Source organism: Pezoporus wallicus, unplaced genomic scaffold (genome assembly GCF_028554395.1).
Source record: "Pezoporus wallicus isolate ANWC-B61680 ecotype Strahan unplaced genomic scaffold, APGP_CSIRO_Pwel_v1 contig_3486, whole genome shotgun sequence".
Taxonomy (NCBI): domain Eukaryota; kingdom Metazoa; phylum Chordata; class Aves; order Psittaciformes; family Psittacidae; genus Pezoporus; species Pezoporus wallicus.
Genome location: NW_026642292.1, coordinates 6,815,820 through 6,841,152, shown reverse-complemented (window position 1 = coordinate 6,841,152; position 25,333 = coordinate 6,815,820). Strand labels below are relative to the sequence as shown.

The window sequence follows — 25,333 nt, the reverse complement described above, 5'->3', positions numbered from 1 at the left end:
TAAAAAACTGTGCAGTCTTTGCAACTTCATGCCTGCATGCAGGTGCATGTGCTGTTCAGTTTTTTCATCTTCACGGAGTCACACATCCTGCTGAAATTCAAATAACACAGTAAGTACCCACACCCCTGCCTTACAGTCTCATGTAGCACTTGGTAACATACTTGATGTATGTTCAGCACATTCATCACTAGTGTGAGGTATGCTCAGCACTATACCTCACACTAATAAATAACGCTACTACCTCACGGTAATAACTATTGTACTATTGTGATTTTATCTGAAAGTTGAAACATTTCTACGTCTTTGTTAAATTCACTACTGCTGTAGCTCAGCTGTGCAATTAAGTTTGATTACATAATGTACTTGCACAGGAGGTTATATTGGTGAAAGATTTTAGACAGCTGCTTGGATTAACTATATATAAAGCTAGTGCAGTTTTGTTAATGAACCTCTTGAGAACTGGGCAACCATTCAGGCAGTTCAACAGTTATTTACTTATCGTTTCTGTTAGACACAGCTGGACACATATGGAAGAAAGAGGCCTAAACTTTACCTCATACTGAAGACTTCTGCTTTTACAACAGAATGCTCAACAGTACATTAGAGGAAGACACACAGAATGCAGTGGGGGGCTTGGGATTGTGGAGTGGATACAGGCCAGTGTTGAAGACAGTAAGAATCGCATCCTTGCTTTGAGTTTATATTCAAATTTACAATACAGTATTCAAATAAGAATAGGGCAAAAATATTTATTAAAAAACCAAAACAAACAGGTAATTTTTATCTCTTAAGCAGTTGCATTTTTGGTTTCAGAAATTAGTCCTGCAATTCCCGTATGTACCACATTTTATATTGGGAGAAAAATAAAATGGAAGAGGCATCGATGCAGATAATGAGTGCTTCTAGCTTTCAACAGTTAGTGCATCAGATTGAGGTATCTCTATGGACACAGTCTGCCCCTGTTCAAACTTATGTATCATCAACATCAGCAGTGTTGTCATTATCACTTGCCACAAGGACCTCTCTGTTCTCGTATGTCCAGAATCCATTCAGATCAATTAGAATACTGGTAACAGTGTCTCCTTGACTGCTATTGATTAAGTCCTGAAGGGAGATTTTGTAAGGATCCTTAGGCTTCACCATATCAAAGATTTCATCCTATGAAAGAGAAGTCAAAATTGGGGAAAAAGACCCCACACATTAATGAGCAGAATAATGATTACTTTATACCATAATACAGAGTGATCTCTGGATAACTACTGCTACCCTCACCAATTTATAAATAAAAGCTGTTAAGACCCACACAAAGCACAATAATAGGAGCGGTGGGCTGAGTTCCCACTTCTCAAAGAAGAGTTTGTTTTTCTGGGGAGGCTCTGGCCTCAAAATGGCAACATGAAACTCAACTTTTATGAGGGACGTTGAAAAGCGTCAGAGCTTCTATGAAGTACTAAAACTGCTAAATGTAAAGTAGGCCATAATAAAGAGCTTTGTAAGACATGTTTTTTTTAGTCACCAGTCTGCTCCAAGCTCCAACAGACAATCCTGACCCCTAGTGTAAGACACAGCAACATGTATTAAACGGGTAATCCGTCTATTAGTAAGAAAACTACTAGAACAGTTACACATCGGATTTCTTAGAGCAGCTGCCAACATAAAAGCATTTTCCAACCTACAAGTAGGACTTGTCATATTATCTCTACTAGTCTGCAAATAAATATACAACAACCTAGACACTGTAACATAAGTAAATTATGAAATGCTTATTTAAGTATTTCAGAGTACTCTTTTCAGTAAAACTAACCTTGACATCCTGAAAAGAAACAGGCTCTTGCCCATGGATTTTCATTTGCTCCTGAATAGCCTACGGGGAAAAAAAAGTTAGAAATAATGCAGTATTATACTGACACTGTATGAAACTTTTAAATGCTTCTGCATCTTAAGCCATATTGCCCTGTGACAAAAGCATTCAATGCCACAACCTGCAATCAGTTCTTTTCCACAAGTGAAATTTGAGGCAGAGGTGAACTAAGGTATTACAAATGATGTGTGGGTTCACAGTTCTCAGTCACTATGATAAGAATCTAATTTTCATTATGACCAGTGTTTGAGCACTCTGCAAAAGGGATATGCAGACATTTGAATATTATCACTTAATACTTATGAAAACTGAACCTTCTGGTTTGAGTGTTTCTGACAAAGTGAAAAATACACGCTAGGGAAAGACAGAAGGGGAAAGATCAGCCAGCAGACAGGCAAAGCAATGCAGCTACTCACAGTTCCCATTTCTTTGAAAATGGAACCTGTATTCAAGTCTATCAAATAATAATGTGATGGAGACTATGTGTTTGTCTATTTGAGCATGGGTGAGTTCTCCCAGTTCATGCTGTAATGGGGCACTTCTCATTTTGAGCAGAACAGTATCCCCTACTATTAGTTCCTTCCATGTGGTACTATTTAAACAGCTGCATCACCAAACCCCTGCCTGCGCAACTGTAACAACTATGAACAGAACTGTCTCACAAAATACAGGTTGTGCATCCTTGTCTCTATCAGCGTGGCCTGTGTAGGTGCAGACCTATCCTTGCTTGCGCTAACAGAAAAGTGGTTACTCACAGAGTCAAAAGAACTGATTTCAAGGAAAACTTAGAACATTCTATTTCCAAAAGATTAAAGAAAGGACACACTTTGGAGTATGATCAAACATCTGCTGCAGTTGAGGAATCTTTTCAATAACAAAGTCAATAAAGTATGTAACTGGAGACATGCACAAAAATAGCTATGCCACAGTAGCTTATGCAGAATTACCTTGTTAAATTTGCTTTTGTATTAGAATCACTTTTGTACTATGACAATACTAAAATTCATGTTTTGTAAAATATAAAACTACAAATTAACACCCTTTATTAAAATCAGAGACAGCTGACATGGCCCCTGGTCTTCCCTGCCTGCTAATGCCATGTGAACAAAAGTGGAGAGAGTGATGGGAACAGTGAGCTGCAAAAGAGATAAGACAAGTCATCGCCTGATTTCTCTAGGATCCTTAGTATTGCCAAATCCCAGCCTGACAGCTGTCCATCAAGCATACAACACAGCTACAACAGCTGAACAAAGCTCATAATGAAGTCCAAAAACCACATGCAATAACCCTGCCTGCACCTGTGGCAAAATATCCCCATGCAGCAGTATGCTCTAGCAGCCAGCTGGCTAGAAGCACCTTGACAGAAAAGGTGCTGGAGTGGAGGTCTTGGCACTGCCTAAGAATCTGCAGGATGACCTTGTAGCAATGAAGACAGATAAATCCTGGGCTGCAGGTTTAGACAGCTGACTATGCCTCCAGACTCAACATTTGGACACAGTACTTCACATGCAGCCTCGCAATTTTGGGCTCCCCTTTTACAAGACTTTGGCAAACTAGTTGGGAGCCCACTGGAGGGCTACCAACATGCTTTGAAAGCTAACGCACAGCACAGCTGAGAGGAAAAGATTGAGATAGGGATTAATTCACCTGAAGAACGGAAGGCTGGGGTGGTGAGGGGAATATTATTACCATCTTCAACTACCAGTATGCGGCTAGAGACAACACAACAAGACTGCTTGGAGACACACAGTGAAAGGGCAAGAGGCATTCCAACTAGAGGTGGCAGAAAGGCTGAGGGGAGAAGTCTTCCCATTCAGGGTATGCAGACATTGGAACACATTGCCCAAAGAGGTTGTAGTCTCCCTCCTTGGCAATACTCAAAACTCACCTGCACAAGGCTCAGATCAGCTCAACCTAACCATGAAGCTGGCCCTGCTCTGAGCACGTGGTAGGAGCAGGTGACCTCCAAAGGTTCATTTCACCCAAAATTATTTGATGGTTCAAAGGCACTAAAAGAAAATAGAGGTGGGTGTGTGGTGTGTTTTGGGGTATTTTTTGGGGGTGTGGAGTGGGGGGGTTGCTTTAGGTTTTTTTTGGGGTTGTTTCTAAGGGGAGGTGTTTGTTTTTAAAAAAGCCTTTCCTTTTCAGAAAAGGTCTACAGGTCTTTGAGATTAGTCATCTTGTTTTTACAGAATGGTATGGCTGTAGTCACTATCAAAGTTCATGTTCAACTAGAGACTTAACTATAATATAGAAACAATGTGGATATAAGATTATGCCTTGAATAGGCCTGGAAGCTTTACCTAATGAGCTGAATCGTGTACACTGCTTGTCACACTTTGCACATATGGCTAACTACAATGCTATTGTTTATTTTTACAGTTATAATACAAAGAGCCACATAAAGAAAACTGAAGTGCCTGTCCCTCTGTCTGAACAGATAATCATTGAAGGCATCTTGTACATGAAAAAAGCACCACACTCATTACTTTGCCCAAATCATTTACAACAAAACTATTACTTTACTGCATAACATTTCCTTTTCCAAGATACCTCAGGTATCTATTACAATAAAAGACAAAACAACATTCCTCCCCCCACAAATTGAAAACAAACCCAGACACAAAACCACCACAAGCCAGAAGAAAAACAAAACCCCGTTCACACAAACCGCAATTTGGAGGAAGACTTCGCAAGCCTCAGATTGAAAATAAGCTTTTTTTTTTTTTAGTTGCTATTAACTTATTTGGAAGTAACAGATTAACCATACAGAAAATGAGAAATGCAAGCAGCTCTTTGCAATCAATAGGTTGAATGAAGAATCCCACAGCTATATAGGCCCATCATTGCTTTTGATTATTTTAATGTCTATTGAATTTTAGGATTACAGTGGAAATTAAACCCATGGGCAAGAGCCAATGAGAACCATCATAAGAGATTCAATAGGTAATCATTAGGCAATCTTAGGACAATTTCAAGTTCTTTAAAAAAATTCAACAGAAAATATTTTTGCTAAACAAAATCAAACCAGTTCATTTCAACTGGAAATGAAATGCTGAAAATACCTTTTGAGTTCTTTCCAAGTTTGGGATTTTTTATTTTCTTTTCTTAATATTTTAAGTCTACTTAGAAGTAGTTACTGGTCTCCTGGTGGCTACCGGTAATTTAAAGTGATTTCCTGCAGTTCTGCACGCAGAAGCACACAGGCTGTAACACTATAAATACAGAAAATGGCCTACCTGTATAAAGAGACTTACCCTAAAGAAATAATTAAGGGAAAAGACATTCAGGTATCCTTTGTTCTCTATATCAAGCAGTTTGAAAATATATTGCAGAGCTGCAGGCTCCTTTCTGTTTTCTAATGCAAGCACAAAGTCCAGGTAGGTTTTATAGTCCTAAAAGTAGACACAATCATGTTTATTACAGTCTTCTTTCTAAATTGATTTTGCAAGCAGGAACTCTATAATTGGCAGCTATTTCATTGTAGGGGATCAGTCTATTTTCTGAAAAAGACAACACGAAATAGAAAATGGCTGCTACCACCAACATGAACAGAAAAGTTAGTTTTTAATGACTACTAACAACAGGAAATCCTGTCATTTTAGAAATAAATTCAGATTCCAAGCATAAATCAAAATCAGACATGCTATATATATTTTAAACAATGTTTAATATATCTTTAAACTGCTGAACATACACAACTAGTGAAGAAGAGTCGTATAAAAGGTTTTCATTACCACAAATTAAACATCCAGTGGCAATAAGCCTACCGCTACCAAACAGTACTATATGGCCAAATTCTTTATAGATCAGAGTAGGCAGTTTGGCAAAAAACGTGGTAGAAGCATTAGTAGACATCAAAAACATGTATCACACTTTTTCGTTACGACTGATTCTTGGTTTCCTGATCAAGATATAGTAGTGACAAGGATAGATATCCTTCAGTCCTATGTATATAATAATCCTGTCTATCTTAAACAGAGAGTTGTGCTGCTGTTCAGCAGGAGCTTGACAGGCTGGAAAAATGGGATGACAGGAGCCTCATTGAGTTCAACAGAGGAAATGCAAAATCCTGCATTTGGGGAGGAATAACTCCACGCACCAGCACATGCTGGGGGCTAACTGGTGAGAAAGCATCTTTGCATAGCCAGACCTATGAGCCCTGACAGGCAACAAAACTGAACACAATCCAGCAACGTGCCCTCGCAGCAAAGGCTGCTGACAGCATTCTGAGCTGCATGAGGAAGAGCTCTGCTGGCAACCTGAGGAAGGTGATCCTTCTCCTCTGCTCAGCAGTGTTTAGACCACATCTGAGTGCTGGGTCCTGTTCTAGTCTCCCCAATACAAGAGAAAGGTGGACCTACTGTAGCAAGTCTAGCAAAGGGCAACCAGGAAGATCCTTCATGACCTTGCAGATTCTGTGATTCTACAAAAAAATGCTAAGGTGGCAGGACTGCCTAATGAATTTGTTAATTTATCACTTTCAGAATTCAGTCATCTGAATGCAATGACAGTTACCAATACATTAATAAAAACTTTCAAAATATCATTTTAACTCTAATTTAGACTTCCCATTTTTCACAACTATGGAAAGCTCACAACAAAACCACTGTTGTCTTCACAAAGAAGTGGACAGGTTAGCTAACTTGCTGTAGTCTCAAGTGTGCCACTTGTTTTTAGTTCTCTTTAAGGAATTGGTGAGGCACTGGAATGGGGTCGCCCAAGGAAGCCGTGAATGCTCCATCCCTGGTGGTGTTCAAGGCCGGGTTGGACAGAGCCTTGGGTGACATGATTTAGTGTGAGTTGTCCCTGCCCACGGCAGGAGGCTTGGAACTTCATGATCTTAAGGCCCTTTCCAACCCTAACTATTCTATGATTCCATCCAACGAAAAAGCATTGCTACATTTATACATTTTTTCAAAATGTGCTTTATGTTTTTGAATCTACAAGAAGCTTTATCCTAGGCTGTCTGGATTTCATACCACCTCTGTTTTTCAAAACAAGCAACTTCTCTTTAAGCCAGGCTGCAACCACCTTGTTGTTAAGAAAATTCATTTCTTCATCTGCTGCATGGTCATTTATGTGCAAATTGATAAATGAAGTTACTTTACCTCTTTTGGCTACTTTTTATTTTAAAAATACTGATTACAAGACATTTCACATCTCTGCAAGCCAAAGCTTTTATATCGTGAACAAAGGGAAAATATGTGATTACCATTTCACCATCATAAGTTAAGCATTCCTGAAAGACACGATCCAAAAATATGTTGGTCAGAGTCCCTGTTCCATACCGGGACAGTTCTTCTTTGCTGAGCATGCCGTTGTGATCTTTATCGAGGTTTAAGTACTGGCCTAGGGTGGAGACAGAGGGCAAAACATAATATACCTGTGTCAGCAAAGAACTGTTTCAGCAGAGGAAATGTTTAAACGTTTAAACATTTATTTAATCATCATAAAGCTAATGCAGTTAAGTGGGAATATGCTAGATTCACAACAATATTCACAGAGCATCATAAATGAACACAGAACATGGGGTTAGAGAAAGCGGGAATCCTGTAACAAGCTGCTAATAATTCTAAGGTAATGGTTCAAAAGTAAAGGCTGTGTATAGCAAAAGGAGCTGAAGGGTAAGACCAGTTTAAAATAAATGGATCTACTGTAAGCATGAAAAAAGAACATGCAAAAGCATGAACAGAACAGTCAAAAGAGAAGGTTACAGAGGAACCTTGTACCTTGTGCAACAAGCACAAAATGACAGAGGATAAAACCATGGTAAAGAGCAACAATGGAGAACTGAAACCATAAAAGTCAGAAAGATATACTGAAAAAATGGCTACAGGAGTTGAAAAGAAAAGTTATCAGGATTTACAGACAGAACCAAAAGAAAAGTAACACCAAGAATGTGATCAAATCATACATGACAGAGAGGAGATAGGGGAAAAAAAAGGGTTCACAAATAAAGAAACCTACCATAAACTCTTAATGCAGAAGGAGCAGAAAACCAGTTTGTCTCCTGACTTTCTTTAGAAAGTTCTTCATCCCTTAACTAAGTGAAACATGAAGTTAGAATTTAGAAAGATTAAACTGAAATACAATAGTGTATGCTGAGAGATCTTTACCTCTAGTAAGTCATCCAGGAAGCTGCAAGCTAAAATATCCTGTATCTTTATCTTCCCTGCAGCAAGAAAAAAAAAAACACATTTTAACAGTCACACAGACAATATATCCATTTGATTATTCTCATTTAGGTGGTTCCCCTTACAAAAGAAGTATCCTGAGCAGGAAAATAGTTACCCTTTTTAAAAGGCAAAACTAAACATAACCAACTTCTAACATCAAGGATAAAGCTGTAATTTAAGAGACAAAATAAAACCAGCTTTTAAAATGACTGAATAAAACTAGCTTGATATTGCTAGAAGGAGTATTCCTGAAGCCTAAAAAGCAGAAAGTTAGATTCAACATCAATTCAAAAAGTAAAATAAAAAATTCAAAGAAATCATGCTTAAAACATTTCTTGGAATAATAGTCTCTTAGGTGATGTGATATTTTTACATGTTCAGAAACAGTGGATGTGACACAAAGCTAAGGTGGCAGAATGCACTTCTGCTGGTGTAGCTTTGACTGGTGCACAGATGCTGCGGAAACAGCTGTGCAAAATAATGGCATTGCAACTTCACACACACCCTCTCTAAGTGTTTGTAATTACCTCCACTGGAGTCTGCCGCCCACACAACTCTGACGTTGTTGAGTGGCACAGCTAGAGCTTGAAAACACATGCAGTTTGTGACTTCAATCAAGGGCCCATGAAAAAGCAAGCTGCTGTCCAAGGGAGCTACAGCTGTAACAGGGATTAGCAACCATAGCTGCAAACCTTTTGTAATGAGTTTACATGGTGCACACAAATTTAATAACAGGAGAAGCACAGCACAATAAGCATTCTTGAGCATTTCAGCAGCTCTGTGGATGTTCTGCCAAGCAGTTGTTAGTTGCTGTGCTTTCTACTGAAACTAAACACTTAAAATTAGCTACCACTAATAATGCATTTTGATGAAACAATATTTTGTCAGTTTCTATGACATAATTCTATAGTATCACAACTGATGGTTATATCATAGAAATTCATTAGCTGTAGATTACTGGACCCACATAAGGACAATGGTCTTCAACAGGGATTAATCTTCAAACACAAGACTGCTGAGAAAAACAAAACAAAACAAAAAACCAAACCCCCAAAACCGAAACCAAAATACAAAGACAACTACATTCTACTTTGAAAACACAAGTAGCTTCAGTGGAAACATTTTAAAAGTGAAAATAGTCCCACATATTTAGCATCTGAAAACATGGATCTACCTGTTCTGAGAGGATCCAGAAAGAAGAAAAACTTTCTAACTGCTGTGCAGACATAGAAGGAGTAAAAAGATTTTTCTAAACCATCCAGCTGTGGCAAAGTAGGAATGAGTTCCAGAATGTAGTTTTCTAAATCCTGCAGAATTAAGGAAGAAAAAGAAACAAGCTTTAAACACTACTATCACTGCATGTTTGCTATACTCCACCCTGGCTTTCAAGTATGTCTTGTTAAAAATAAAATCCTGAAATGACACAGAAAGGCACATGAAAGCAGGCAAAAGAGCCTAAGTCACATACATGCACATGTGATGCCATGACTGAAACAGTCCACAAAAAAACCCAGAATGTTAATGAGATATGTACATGTAAATATAAATGCATTCAACTGTACCTTTTTCAAATACCAGTGCATGACCCCTAATTGGATTCTCCTATTGCTGTATATTCTTCAATAGATCTTTTTTAGTGGTAACTAAAACTCATTTACTTTGTAATAACAACTCCCGTTAAAACAGAACAGTTCATTGAGGCCCACTCTAGCCATCCCTTTTTGTGATTTCTACTCTTACTAAATCTAGTAAAGTGCTAATGACATAAAACCTTGGTAGCTACAATCTCTTTTTCAAACAATTACCCGCATGATAAAAAGGCTAGCAGCACTGTAGCCACCAGATCTCTAGAATACAGAGACTGTCTGTCTAAACAAACGTGCTCACCCCAAATCTAGATTATGATATATGATTTTATGACAGAAGACTGGAAGAAAATTTGAACCTTTTTGATGCTCTATCATTTAGTACAGACAGACATTAAGTTACTCAAGAATTTACTTACTGATTCTCTGAGGTAACCCTGTCCTGCCACATCATATAAACTGAGACCTATTCTTGTCTGATGAAGCCACACTGTAAAACAGAAAACGGAATTATAATGCAAGAAATACAGGGGGCTTTTGAGGCATCACCAAAATTTGAAGTTATTCTAAGGCCACAGGGCACTGTTGGATGTTAAGTACCTCTCTGGTTTCCATTTTTCTGAGATTTAAATGAAGCCATGGTATGTACCAGTCCTGATTAGAAATGCCATTTCAGTCTCTTAGTAAGAGTCACTGGTGATACATAGTACACTGTGGCCAATGCTGCCTTATAATAACTAGTGAGAAATGGCTGAGCAAACACATTTTATCTGGTACATGGAATCATATGGATTCATTTGTTCTTGCTGACCTCGAGATATATGAAGCAGTGTATTTTCAATGCATTAAAAACAGCTGTACAATGTCATATACTGAGTGCTTCTCAAATTGCTACAGCCCCTTGTACAGCATGAGGCACTGCAGCTACTGACAAAGGTCTTGCCTTCACTTCGAAGTTACAGCAGGAGAATTAGAATAGCACAAGTATCTACTTTTGCAATAAGAAGGCACATTAATCAAACAAACTATAGGACAATGTGCTTGAGGCCATTGTTAAAGTACAGTAATAGAGATGGAGTACAGAATAGGCATAGAAACTATACACTCCACGTTAAATTTAATTTCCATTTTATGAAAAAACAGTTTAAAAGCTCCTCTTACAAAATATGAGCTGTCCTTCATACCAACATTCACCTGCTCAAGGTGTTTGTCAGGGTGGACTAAGTATTACTTAGAGATGACAGAGGTTATATAGTGAGCCTGTTTCTTTGCTGGCTGAAGCTTAAAGGTAAGTGATGTACCCTGAAGTGATTCAAGACACTTTTACTAAGCTTGACTTATTTGGAAAATGTCAATAGCCCTGACCCTTTCCTCGTGAAGGGGAAGCTTTACTGGAGGCAGAAGAAATCCTTCACCATTATTCAACTATTAGCTACCGTTTTTCTCATTCCCTCACAAAAGAACTGTGCAGACTGTTAAAAAGGGGTAAGAAAGGCTGTAATCCATGGACTGTACAAAATCCTCCAGCTGGAGGTAGGAACGAGAAAGACAGAATGCTACATGTTCAGCACAAGTACATGATTCTTCTTATTTAGCTATTCCTAAAAATTTAACAAGCATATTAAAATAAAATAAATAAAAAATAAACCCCAAAGCTCATTAATGAGTTAATCTGGTTAGAGAATACCATCACACACCCAAGGAACAGCTGTTTAAGATGTTTTATGCTCAGGTTGATAGGGTCTCTTCCCTGCTGCAGCATGTTTTGGAGGCTGACCTCTCCAAGTCCATGAGCTTCATCAAAACAGGTGAAAACGGGCACTGCACTGCCCCAACTTGGATCAACTTAAGCTGCTGCAGAGTAATTCCCTTCTTCATCTGTTACTTCCCTCTCTTTTCAGTGCCACACTGAAGGACACATAGCAGTAAATACAGATGGAAATCACAAATTCGAATCAATCAATTCCAATCCAATCCACTAATCCCAAGTATTAACTGAAAGTTTCTACAGGAATTTAAGTCTTTTCTTCCTTTAATACCTGGCCTGGTCTTTAGCCCTCATAAGTAACATTGTACATCAGACAATAGAAATTATCTCTACTACTGCACAGACATGCCATGGGGCTAACTTTATTAGGTAATGTCAATGCTGTATGCTAGAAAAAACAAGGATCCTTATACAACTGACCCAAGAGGTACTTGCAAACAAACACTTCAATGGGACTTTATGTTGGCCAGAGTCTGCAAATGAAATCTGATTGAGATGGGACATGCCACAAGGCTTCCCATCTCTAAATTGGGTGGTGCTTCTTTGTTTGTTTGTTGTGGTGTTAGAAGAAAGGCATCACCATAAATACACAAGACTTAAAACTTCTGCGTGAAACAAATGAAGAGCTCTGAAAGAATCTTTGCATCTGAACAGGCCTTTTTGAAATGCATACAATTTTCATAGACTTCTTCAGGAGTCTCCTATCCTGCAGCTTTTGGGTTTACTGTTTATTGCAAATGGTCCTATCACTCCTTTCTTGCATACTCAGCATGTCAACTCACCAGGTTTCCTGCTCAACACATCTCTCATCTCTTGCACCACAAGATTTTAAGTTAGACAAGCTGAGCTGCTCTGGGGAAAGGTGCCATTCTCCCCGCCTGAAGACCCTACCAAACCTATGAACACAGTAGCAGGGGACAGGCCAATGAGGCAGCCTTCCTTCCTGCTTGCCAGTCTCATTTTTTTAAATAAGATCTAATACAGATTTATTTTATTTTTTCTTTTAAAAGGAGAAATCAAACCGCATTTTTCAGCCCAAGTGGTTATTTGTAATAAAAATATAGCTGAAAATACTTGTCACAATATGAGTCTATAATGACAAGCATGGTTTGCAAAAATAGGTAACACCACTCTATAGATGGAAAAACAGTAAACAAAGCTATTTGCAGGACAATCTGATCACAGTGGTTAGGAGCATACTCCTCACATAACTTTAGTTTTTTGCTCTTCACAGTACTGCCTGAATAAAGAAAATTATAATAACAATGTATTTAACAAACAGATTGTCGTGGTTTAAACCCAGTCAGGTAATTAGTTCGCTCACTTCCCCCCCCTTTCTTGCCCTCCCCCTGCTCTCGGAGGGATGGAGAGGAGAATTGAAAAGAATGCAACTCCCACAGGTTGAGATAAGAACAGTTTAGTAACTAAGGTATAACACAAATCACTACTGCTACCACCAATAACAATAATGACAAAGGAAATAACAAGGGAAGAGAATACAACACCTCAGCACCAGCTGACCGATAACTCGCCCCCCAAGCCCAACCAAGCTCCGACCGATACCTCCTCCAACCCTGCAGACTCCCAGCCCTTCCGGCTAACTCCCAGTTACATCCTGGGCATGACGTGCTGTGGTATGGAATACCTCTTTGGTCAGTTTGGGTCAGCTGTCCTGTCTCTGCTTCCTCCTGGCTTCCCCTCCTCCCTGGCAGAGCATGAGGCTCACAAAGTCCTTGGCCAAACCAAAACATCCTTGTTATCAGCTCTGTTCCCGAGCTGAAAGTCAAAACACTGCACTACACTAGCTACCAAGAAGGAGAAAAAATGACTGCTACTGCTGAACCCAGGACACAGATCAAGGATATCTCTGGCTGAGTTGGACTTTAGAGACAGGCTGAATTCCCACTTCCTAGTAAACAGTGGAAAGTCCCAAGCCTCCAGGAAAACAGCATTAGCTATCAAATGCTAGATCTCACTGCTGTTGAAGAGAACAGCAAGTAACTAATAAAGCTTAAATTAGTCTTGAAAATAAAACAACTTCTCATTAAGACAGAAATAGCACCAACTAACCTTTTCGCATGACATAGTTGAAAAACTGCATGATAGATATTCTCCCATAAGGATCATTATGGAGTAATTTAGCAAAGATCTTAGCTGTGAAGAAGTGCCTGTAAAACATAAACACAAAGCTGCTTCTATGCATCCAATTACACTGCACTGACAGATCCACTTATGGTATCCAAAACACTTTAAAATACTATTTTAACAATATAGAATGTGTTCTGTGTATTCAAAAAGATTAATTTGCTACACTACAACCACCAACTGAGATCCTACCAAGTAACAATGGTAAACTCCACAAAAAGCAGAATCTTTTGCTGCTCATTGAGATTCAGTGATATGGGGGTTTCGAGAACTTTCATTCAATTTATTTTCTCTTTACTACAATAGATTTAGTAGCTTACATTCTTCTACAACAATATGCACATAGAAGGGATCACCAGTACTGACAACTAATCTGCCTAAAACTCAATTACAAAGTTATGGGCACAACAGCAGTCTCCAACAGGAGCATAAAGAAGACATTCAATATATGCTGCACACAGAACATCTAGCAGAAAGTTTTCCATTAGTAGGTATTAGGGAAGGTTGGGCACTATCACTGGAGACATGATTTCCTCTTCAGATACAAAGTATGCTGTTTACTGGCCACTAACATCAAAAAAACTCACGCTGGCAAGAATTTCTTTAAAAAGATGAAGTACCCCTCTTTTAGACATCTCCATCAAAAGTTCCCTCAGAGGTGTAGGGGAATACACCTTTACAAGGATGAAAAGCAACTAGTTCATCAATAACTACACAGGCATGATTTTATCTTGCCATTAAACTGTTTCCATTTATTTTACCAACTGCAAGTTACAGCAGCACTTAGGTTGAGCCAAAGTAAGCACATGCAAGAGAAGAAAGCCTTACTTGCATTTAGGTCCAGCTTTTTCACCAACTTTCAAAAAGTTCTCATAGTTAATCATTGCTTCTTCCCCAATCATCGGTGATGTCTGATGTTTGTCCAGTAGAAACCACAAATTCTTAAAGGACATTTATATTTGGTTAAGAAGGTATTTCTCTAGAGATGTCAATGTGCTTAAGACAGAGCATCAAAGAAATGCAGAAAAAAAAGTGGTTTTGCTGCAAGGTTACCTCTTAATCAATACACATCATCAGTTCCACCAGAAAAGCAACAAAGTGATATTTCCACTGCTATAAACTGGTGTTAAACACACACTCTCTCTCTTACTCACATCCCTTTTGCACTGCAATAAATGCAATCATCTTTGAAGTCTCTCTCAGCGGTATGTAAACAGAACTTACTTCTTCTTCTGAGCACACTAGCGAAATTGTTGCAATGTTCTGGAAAACCAGAAGCCACTGACATAGTCCTCATACACATTATAACAAGGAAGTTTTACACTAACATTACCAGCCCAAGACTATATTAAGCACTTCAGCTTTAGCTAGTACTTCACAACCAGCCAAGGTGCCCAAATACAAAGCACCTCACCATGCAGACAGGAGATAATAAAACTCTGCAGAAAGAAGTCTCATCAGAAGCCATTCTGAGACATACAGAAAATATTTTCTTACCTGCAGCTCTTCATTATCCAACAGCTCTCTGCTTTTTCTTTGCAGAAAGACTGCTCTAGATTCTTCTCTTAATTTCTGAAGTAAGATTTCATCTTCAGCTGGCAGCTAGAAACATTGCGGTGTTTCAGTGTTCTGTCCAGTGGCACCATTAAAAACCTACACATTCAGCAAGTACTCTTGGTAGTCCTGCCTCACACACTTTGATGAAGCTCTTTACTTGACAAAAAATCATAACCTATCTACCAGAATGCTGTACAGCACCTTCTTCTTCTACAGGGACATCACTTGCATACTGTGTTAAATTATTTCAGTACTGGTTTATTTAAAGCAAGACATCTCTAACTTGAGAGACAAAGACCTACCCCATACCTGATAAACCCACCCAATAAGCATTTTCCCATATTAGCAAGATAGGAGTGCTCATACATAAAAGACATTTACTACTGTGTTTTTACTCAGGAGAGTGCAGAACCTTCTATTTTGTTGTATGCTTGACTCTCAAGAGTAAGTATCTACTAGACTTGTTTTAAGCAATGAAACAGATAGAAGAACACTTGGTATGAAAGTTCTGGTGATGTTTACATGCAAAACTGTACAGCACTACCAGAAGTTGGTATTGCATATGTATTCATCAGCTGAAACACAGGTACTTAAGAACTTAATTGTCAGAAACTCATAATCCTAAGGAATACAGGTCCACTTGAGGTTAGACAGCAGCTGAGGGGTCAAGCTGACTAGTGCCAGGAATATAAAGATGTTGAACTTGTGCTCCCATATTCTCCCGTCCCAATCTGATTCATCTCACACATAAATTGCCAGACCAAGCATTTCTGCTGGATTATGCAGGCAACAAACATAACTTTAGTCTGCAAGACCAATGACTGACCATTTTCATGAAACAGCATCCCACTGTGCCTAAACAGAACGAGGAAGATATGTATTTATAATGCTGGTATGTCAAAATTCAGTTAAAACAGGAAGTTCCTCTGAAAAAGAAGGAGGACTTCCTGTCTTTTGTAAGCAACCAAGCTTACTGTCCGATTAGCAAACTATTTTATAGCTTCTAATGAGATGCTTAGTAATGTTTGAAACTGCTGAAATCCATATGTGTACAAAACAAAAAGTTATGCTTAGCAATTCACATAATTCAGATTTTAATCTATTTAAGCTTCTGAAGCTGAAGTGTCTCTTTGAGTAAGCATATCTTTTTGCATAACGCAGAACAGCCTCTTTCGGAAGTTTACCTGGATGCCTCACTTACCCTGTAGTAAAATCGTGGTATGTTCACATATGACGTATTGCCACTTTTTCTCTCTCCTTTCCATTCTATGTAATATTTTGTGAACAATTCCATTTCTTCATCTTTTAGCTCTTGTTCACTTTTTTTGGCTGATAAACACAGAAAAGAATTCGTGTTGTACTCCAGAGTTTTAATGTAACAAGGACCTTGAAAGTAAGAGTTCATGTTGACATTGGTGCAGCTATGCTGTTAAGTAACGTAAATAATGAATGGAGCACAGGCCTATTATATAAATTGTATAGCAGATACAGTGAATGTGTCACATATATTCTGAGTATCTACAGAGCACCTCTTTCAGCAGCAGCATAGTGCTACCCGATGCTCTGTAGGGTAAGTGACTGTAGCAGGCACACAATTATAACTGACAAAGCAGCAGTACTCTTGCAGAAGTAGCACTGTGTGATACTGCTTACTGCAAGCAGCAGCATGAACTCTACCTTTCGCTCTGTAACATCAGGGATTTCATTGCATGCCTGCACAGGCTCTCTGAGGGCTCACTTAGGAACGAATAAAGAGCCACCAGCCGCACTGTCAAAGGGGTACACGCTGCAGCCCAGCCGGCCTTCACAGCGCCGGCCTCCACACTGCTCCTTAGCCGCCCCTGCTGTCACTAACCCCTAACATAAAGGGGTTTCTTTCTCCGCAGAAGGAATCCAGTCGTGCCCGACCCCCGCGGCAGCCTCCACACGGGGAACTAAAGCACCACGGACAAGCCCAGGATGAATTCTCATGTTGCCATGTTATTTTTAGGAAACCTTCTGACTCGATGTGGATAAAGTCAGGAAGAAAAAGACCTGTGCTTTTTGCCTAGCTGCATCAGTTACTTGCCTGAGTACTCAGCTTTGCTGTAACCAACAAGCAGAAATGATAAGGTGCAAACTTGCAAAACATCTTCTCTAGAAGAAAGATGCCCTGATTTTGGATGAATGTTCTCACACTGTAAGAGGCTGATTTTTGTGCAGAAAGACTTTTGTTTTCATAACAGGCAAAAGGGACTCCAAGAACAAGCATTTTGAACCTGAGGCTTATACAGTGGAACAGTCCTTGGGCTTTTATAGTGGACATCCCCATGCAAACTGCATTTTCTCTTATAACTTCATTAGGTACAGTGAGCTAATAGTGAGAGAATTTCTTCTTGTGATGGCACTGTTTTCTCAAACCAGCCTGCATGGTTTTCAAGCTTTGCTATGGAAATGCCGTATGTTCTCGCCTGTTTCAGGATGTCCACAACTGTTTGCTGTCTCTTTCAGCATCCCCAGTAGGGAGAAGTTTAACTGTTTCAGTTTTATGACATCTTGCAGTGCTGCATTACCAGTGGATCCCAAAGGAACTGATGTCATTCCTTCCAAGAAAAGGTCTGAAATTGATTATGAAGAAAAAGCATGGGATAAGGAGGCCAAAGAAATATCTGAAGGGAAACTCCACTCTTCTTCCTCTGTGAGAGCTCCAAAGAAACGGTTTTTGAGTCATGCTTTGTTAAAGCGTCAGTTTATCAATGTACAGCCTCCAGAAAAACCTTTGCAGGCTGAGGAATGGAACAGACTGAGGGAAAGCTTTCAATCACCTGAAGTATTTGAAGAAGTAATGCTTAACAGTATGGTCAAATACAACAGCCCCATTGATGTGGCTAAGTCCTTGCTGACCTATGTGGCAAAGAGCAGTGGTGACATTGAATATAAATTATTGGTCAAGTATCTGATATTGTGTGTCCAGCAGAGGCAGACTTCAGAAATTCTGGATGTGCATGATATAATGAAAGGCAGGTTTAAGATACTTGAAAGTGGGGCTTACAGCCTTATTATCAGGGGGCTGAGTAATTCAGATCAATGGAGGATGGCATTGACTATTTTGGAAGAAGTAAAAAAGATTATGATTCCCTCACGAATACAGTATGAGTCCTGTATCAAAGCAGCCAGCCGTCACCAAGAAATGAACCTTGCGTTTGAACTTTACCATGAAATGCTGGCTAAGGATTTGGTCCCAACCTTGGATGTCCTGCAGGTGTTTTTTGACTTCAGCAGGGGTATGAAAGGTGCTGAGTTACAAAAAGAGCTGTTTGGTGTCCTTTCATATTTGAGAGAGAACCAGTTATACCCTCACAAAACATTTATGTGGAGTATAAAGCTATGGTTTGAAAGGTAAATAATGTTTCAACAGCAAGCTCATGAAGATGGGTTTCAAATTAGACAGATCAACTCTTAATAAATCCCTCAACATCTCATTCTGGTTATTGCTTCTCCATGACAGATACATTGTCATGAAAAGATGTGGTTTATTTTTGTTTTTTATTTTTGTTCCTAGATTAGTATAAAAATGGAAATTTCTTATTGATTTCACTTTTTCTTCAAAGATTTTACCTGTTAAATATTATTCCGTGGTATAGAAAGTAGGAAACTGATGGGTCATGGTTGTCCACAGTGTCTTTCTGGGGCTGGTACGTAAGGAATATTGACACCTAAGGGGAGTTTTCCTATAATCTATTGGAGTGTAGAAGTAGTAAGTTATTTGAAAATTAGACAGTTTCTTTCTTTAAAGGAAAGAGGCAGCAAATTTAGCTTAGATTAAGTGAAGTTTAAATATTAACTTTGTATAGAATAATAGAAGAGGAATAATCTTTATAGGAGGTGCTTTGTTTTAGCACGATATTTAGCAGACCATGCAGTTTCTTTTCGTAAGTAGTGGTGGTCAGACTCCACAAATGACAACTAGTTATGCTATGTATTTTTTTAACTCTTGGCTTTGGTTTATGTGAGCTACAGAGCCATTTTACAAGTTAGTTTTCCTGGATGGGAAATATGCCTGTGGAATGCACTGCCATTATTAGAATGGTTTATACTGCTGTCTCCTAGCTATTTTCATTCCTAGGAATAGCTAGTGAGCAGACAGAGTAGGCCTCAATCGAGATGAATAGAGAAGAACTTACCTGTAGGTGTGTGCTACATGCACAGAAAACTCAGTATAATAAGAAGGCCTTGACAAGGAGACTGCGTGGGCAATGAGTGCATTGAAAAGCTATATATTGCCTGTATATAGTGGCAAAACAGTCCTGCAAGCTGAAGTTAGAAAATTAGACAAACTTGAGAACACCATAAGCTGGTGAGATTGGTGTTTTTTCTCTGCATGTTGTTAAATGTTGGTTCTTTATAGAATATTTTCAGCCGTTGCTCAATTATATATGAATCTTTGTATGATTTCTTTACAGAGTAGATGATTGATTGGTCTTTTATTTCTAAATGTTGACCAAAATAGAATTATTCTTTATCTGTAATTCAGATATTGTTAAATAAGAATCTAATTATTTTATTTATCTTTCCCTCTGTATATGTTAGTATACCAGAAAGGAACTGGAAAGGACATCTAACCAACATTAAAGAAAGGTAAACACAACATTAATTTAAAAGTGAGATATTGTCTTGATTATTCTATCTTGAACTGTTTTCTTGTAAGTATAAAAAGTATCTTTCATTGTATAAAAAGTATCTTTCATTATATAAAAAAATATTTTAATCCTTGAGAATATGAACTTTGTGTGTACATAGGATTCCCAAACTCCAGTTTCCAGCTCATTCTTGTGCATTAAACAAGACCCAACATGGACATTTGGAAACGAGTTATGCTAAGCAGAGATAAGACGGAAAAACACAGATAAAAATAAGAGCTGCCATTTTTCTGGGTGGCTTATTTGTTTACTGTTTAGGAATTTTTTTTGGTTGGCTTTTTAATATCCGTTGTTTTACACAATATTCAACAGGGCAGTGTTGATGTGTAAATGGATGTCTTGAAAACTGATACTGTTCACACACTGCAGTTAATGGAAGGGTTCTCCCTTTCCACCTGATTTTCAGTGAAGACAGAATGATTTTAGGTTTTCACAGGGCTAACTTGGATATTCATTTCTATTACAGCAGTTTTGTTAATGACAGTATATTCCTATTTTAAATGTTTGTTCTGTTTGAAACCTAGTTCTGTGGTTTTGTGGCAATTGGGCGACTATAAATGTATTAATTATAAGAACGTCTCCAATGGATTATGATTTTTTTTATGGTTGTTTATAAAAATATACTGCATTGCATACTCTGAAGTAAAAGCAAATGCAGTCTGCTGCTTTTGAACAGCATAACTAAGAGTAGGGGTTACTGTAAAATGGATTATTATTATTATTATGTAGAGTGTGGGTTGCTATACTGTATTACAGTAAGTCACCACATTTTAGACAACCTTTTTCAGCCTTTAGACATTTAAAACTCTAAAGCTGATTATCTTGGTTAAGAAATAATCTTACTGTCTGTAAACTCTGCTAGACTTTGAGAGTTAAACTAACTTAGATCACCTTGTATTTTGTCATGGATTAAGAATCTGTGAACAAAGTGGTGACAAGGTGCAGTGTGGTAGTTATTTTGTGGTAAGTGTATGAACACTTTTTGTTTTGAAATAAACAAGTTTTAGGTAGTCTACTTGGATAAGTATTTGAATAAAATCAAAATAGTTTCCAGAAAAGAAAAAGAGTATCAGAATTTTGTTGTGTTTAAGTTAAATGGCTGCTGACAGAAAAGATCCTTAGGATTTAAGAAAGAAAAAAAAAAAGTTTGTTGGTTTTGTTGAGGTTTATTTTGGTCCTAATCATAAAGGTTGAAGCCCTTAAGGTATCTCTGAAACTCATGTGATTATTACTAGACTTGTCTCTGCATCCAGCATAACTGATGTCTTAAAACATGAGTCTTGAGTTAAAAAAAAACAGAAGAACTGTTTTTTCTTAAACTGAGTTTGACAATTTAATAGGCTTATTCATAGGTTATTCCGATTTTGTATAAATGCTGGCAGTTATAGCTAAGATGCTCATATTAAGGGCATCATCTTCTTCTATCACTGAGCTCCTAGTTTCTTTGACCTGTGACAGTCAGAAGCTTGAACCCCCTGCAGACAAACCTTGATGTTTGCTGACCATTTTTCTTTAAGACTTACAAAAGTTTTACATTTCCAAGGTCAGCTATTGAAAGCTGCAACTCAGGTTTTTTGAATCTGCATTCAAATTACTGTAGCGTGTCAGACTATGCTTGATATGTAGGTGTCGTGATACTTCAAATCTATCTCAGAAAAGTAGACCCTCAAAAAAGTAGTTAAATGGTCAATTAGCTATAAGGACAGCTATTTATCCTACAGAGGCAAAAGCTGCCTGTAGGGGAATTTCTTGGCGTGCAGTCATAAAATGATCCATGAGAAGTTACAAAAACTGCAAGTAATTTTAAAGCTACAGTTGTGGAAAAGCAGCAGCTAGACAAAGGATCCAGTCTTGCAAGATGCTGAGTGTTTCTTGTGCCTGTTTCACCTCTGCTCCCTTTGTGAATCCACATGGAGAATTCACAAGAAGAAACTTTCTTCAGGAGCTTTGGTAGTTGGTGGGTGGTTGGCGGGTGGGGGGGGATGATTTGTTGGGGTATGGGATGGTTTATTTTTTTTAAGTAATCTGAAAGAGGTAGTTGCAAAAGAACCCAAATTAACTATCAGACAGGCCCTGAAATTTAGGCTTAATAATTTTGAAATAGTCTTAGAGCAGTTTGTTAGGCCTTTCTTCTCTGTTGCTAAACCGTGGAGTTCCTTAATGCAATTAGATGTATTTAATGGTAACTTTACATCTATATGATCAGCCTCATAATATAAACAATGAGACATATAAGTCTCATTGCTTATATTAATGTGTAGGCTAAGTCTGCAGTGGCCACAGTGGCTTCACCAACTGTAGCAGTGACCGTTCATTGTTGGGATTCCATGTGTAACAGTTTTTGATTCAGTAAGTGCTCTTCAACATTGCAATTATTGCAGTCTTGTCTTATGGTGTGTGCATTAATGTATACTAGACATCAATTGTTGGGAGAATATAACATTTCTGATTGCCATGGGTTTAGAAAATTACAATGACTTAGCATCAGCATCTCTAGGCTATCTCTCTGGAGCTAGCCAGGGGAGAATAATTTGTTCTGTTTTAAAACTTAGAACTGAATAGTAGGATTTGAGCTTTAAAATTGTGCTTGTGAAAATACGATATTTGGATGGATTTAGAGAAAAAATGGTTACTCCTTCAATTCAGACTATGGCCCACTGGGTGAATATAGGCTTCTGAACAGAGCATGATCGACAGGAAAAACATGAAACATCAATGACATATCCTGCATATAAGAGAAGCTTTAAGTGAGAGCAAGTGGTAAAAAAGTCATTGTTCATCAGCCAGGAAATGCCAAAGACCCATTCAGACTAAATGTTGTTTTACTGCCTGTTGGAGAAGCTATTAGATTCTGTTTATATTGTTGGTACTGTGGCTGGACTGTCCAGTCTGGTGATGAAGATGCAGGCTGGATCTCACGTGTAATATTCTTGGCAGAAGTGCTTAAGAACAGACATGACTGACTATGAGTTTCCTTACTGTATGTCAATATCCTATCTGGCCATTTCTTTTCATGTAGTTATTAAAGAATTAAGCTTGGAAAAATGTCTAGGTTTAACTCGCAGTCAGAGGTGCAAGTCAAGAAGTGTACCCATGAAGCCTATGTATATGTGTATATGTCCCTTCGTCATTAGACTTATCCAACTAAATCACATAAAAAGATTTCTAGTGACTTTAGTAGGTTTTGGATGCATGCAAGAAAGAGTACAGTAATTTTCTGATGATTGTACTGTTTGGAGTTCTTGTAAAGAATTACCCTCATACACAGACACTCAGTAAATTAGTAAAATTTAAGGTATTTCTTCTTTAAAAGTCTTTATCCTTTTATTTGTTTCGCTACTATTACAGTGGACAGTGCCCGGTTTGCAACCGTCAGTTGGAGGACAGCAGTCTCACTGAAGAGGAGTATAATAATCTCAGAGAAAAAATAATAAGGGATGTGATACATGGAACTGACACTTTCAGAAAGACAAGCCCACAGGTAGGTGTTTGCACACTGTCAGGTTCATTGGCTAGGGCGCTATATACAATTAATGTTCAAGTACTCTGAAACCACAGATCTGGTGGGGTTTTTTTTGCTTTAAACATTAATAAGCCATTACATACTGAAGTATCCATGTATTTTTTTCAGTTATGTTTATAAAATGGGTCTAAATCTTGATTTCATTCATATTGTCTTCGCTCTTACATTTTCAGTGAGCTGTTAATGGATACTGAAACAATTAAAATGTAATTTTTTCTTTTACATTAAAAAAAATTTAAAAGGTATAGAAATCTTTTAACCCTTCAAAAGCTAAATTTTAAATACAGAATAAACCCCAGTAACAAGAACAAAAAATTAAACATCTAGTACTTGGAGTTTGCAAAAAAGTAGGAGTCCTACTGTTTCTGAAGTTCAGTATCATACCTGAAGCTTGAGTTCATGTGCTGAATATTTGATTTTTCAATTGGGAAGCTGTTTGCCAGAAACAGTAATGAACAAATCATCACTTCAGTCAACTTTCACAGCCACCAACAAACCAACTACCCCATAATTTTAAATACACAATTTCATATTTATAATTACAGTATACATCAGGAGTATGAAGCTTTTCAAAGGTCATTGTAAACATATGAGAGGGCATAGTTCTCAGACACTATAATATACTGCAGTTCTATTTCTTACTCTTTTTGCTTGGGGATTAGTGATTCAGCCCCAGCCATATGGAATGAAGCTGAGCTCCGCTAGATGGAGCACACGCCACATCTCAGCGTGGTTTTGCTTTACCTCTTTGAGTATTGATGTCATTTTGCTGCAGCTGGCACCTCAGTTCTTCATGGCTTCTGGAAATATAGAAGAAGACACCAGGTTTGATTCTTCAGGCTTTCTGCAGGCACAGACATTGTATAACAGTTACAGAAAAAACTTGAAACAGTGTGGGGTGCTTGTACATGTAGCCTATTGTTCAGAAATCTAATTTCCACACAGGTTTTCTTCTCAGTTCAGGACTTTTAGCTGATCTAGCTGTGAACTGTACAAGGGAGTAAAATTATCCTTGAAAATACAGCAATAATTTTAAGCATTTAATGGGTACTGGTGTTCTATAATACTAAAAAATAAATAAAAGGATGTGTTTTATTGCACACTGTGCAACAATATCTGTTCTCTGAATGCCTTTGTGAAAATTACAGTTGGTTTATTAAAGAAAGGACCAACAACAAAACTTTTACTTCCTTAACCAGTTAACTGTCTTAGTCTGCGAAGTTTCATTTCTGTTCCTGTGGACACCGCTGTCTTGAAAGTTTCAAATCTGTCAGGTACACAGGGTTAGATTAGCAATACCTGTTGAAGGCAGGAGATTTAGAAAGGGAGCTCTGGCTATCAGGATATTCACATCCTGCTACACAGTAGTGGAAATTATGTTCCCCCTGTTTGAGGACCTGATAGATCAAATGAATGCAATCTAATAAAACAAAGACTCAATACACTCTTAAGTTTTGTTGTCAGTAGATTTTGTTAGTCCATGTGATAGCTGAAATCTTGTCATTTACCACTCTGGGGCCACCCACTTGCTAGTTCTGTATCAGCAGGCAGTCACCCAGCAGCTGAATGGAGGTGAACTCAGCTGTACAGCTTAAAGTCTGCTCCCTCAAGTGAATTTCGTGCATGGATATGTGGGTAGAGGCAAAACAGTGTTGTGATATGTCAGAGGTTTCCAGAAATAAATTTGGGACTTTTTAGTTGCCTTTGTGCTGTGAAAGCAGATGTGTGGTGATGAAGATATGCTGCCCATTTTAGGTATGCCAGACAGCGTGACTTCTCCTGTAGCCAGGGTTTTCCAGAGGGGAAACTAGGTGAAAAGGCTGAAAATAGGATGTAAGCAAGTGCATCAGAGAGGGGGGGGTTCCATTTTCCAGTGACTTACTTTTCTGTAGTAGCCGCAATTCAAATAGAAAAGATTTTAGCTTTCTATTCCTTCTTTTCTTCTAACTAGTTTTATTTAGCGCGCCTGTGTTCCTTGCAATGAAATTATTACTCGGGGAAACAGTTTGAGTTGTTTGAGCTGTAAAAATTTTAT

General features: G+C 38.2%; 2 protein-coding genes across 3 annotated transcripts in view; one reads left to right on the top strand and one right to left on the bottom strand.

The window, feature by feature from the left end:
* Positions 1–753: 753 nt before the first annotated feature.
* On the bottom strand, positions 754–16,425 carry PPP2R3C (protein phosphatase 2 regulatory subunit B''gamma). The gene is made up of 12 exons (XM_057428502.1): positions 16,298–16,425; positions 15,037–15,141; positions 14,368–14,480; positions 13,465–13,562; positions 10,046–10,116; positions 9,215–9,347; positions 7,981–8,036; positions 7,832–7,907; positions 7,077–7,213; positions 5,119–5,256; positions 1,805–1,864; positions 754–1,158 (listed from the first exon to the last, which is right to left on the bottom strand). Exons 1-12 carry the CDS (start codon positions 16,388–16,390, stop codon positions 970–972), a joined length of 1,269 nt encoding a protein of 422 aa, XP_057284485.1. The 5' UTR covers positions 16,391–16,425; the 3' UTR covers positions 754–969.
* Positions 16,426–17,310: 885 nt separating this feature from the next.
* Positions 17,311–25,333, top strand: part of PRORP (protein only RNase P catalytic subunit) — a 44,727-nt gene continuing 36,704 nt past the window's right edge. The window contains exons 1-3 of one of the 2 annotated variants that reach the window (XM_057428462.1): positions 17,311–18,474; positions 19,666–19,713; positions 23,124–23,256. In XM_057428462.1, coding sequence (XP_057284445.1) covers positions 17,477–18,474; positions 19,666–19,713; positions 23,124–23,256 — 1,179 coding nt within the window. In that variant the 5' untranslated portion in view covers positions 17,311–17,476. The remainder of the gene's footprint in view (positions 18,475–19,665; positions 19,714–23,123; positions 23,257–25,333) is intronic. The other variant, XM_057428461.1, reaches the window with a different exon arrangement.

What these genes read in the sequence shown, in the direction of transcription:
- PPP2R3C (XM_057428502.1), bottom strand. Translation starts at nt 16,390, where the DNA reads ATGGAATTGTTCACAAAATATTACATAGAATGGAAAGGAGAGAGAAAA. An exon ending in AGGGTTACCTCAGAGAATCA is followed by an intron (nt 9,348 to 10,045) that starts GTAAGTAAATTC and finishes TTAATTCTGCAG; the next exon opens with GATTTAGAAAACTACATTCT. An exon ending in TTTCTTTTCAGGATGTCAAG is followed by an intron (nt 1,159 to 1,804) that starts GTTAGTTTTACT and finishes TCTCTTTCATAG; the next exon opens with GATGAAATCTTTGATATGGT.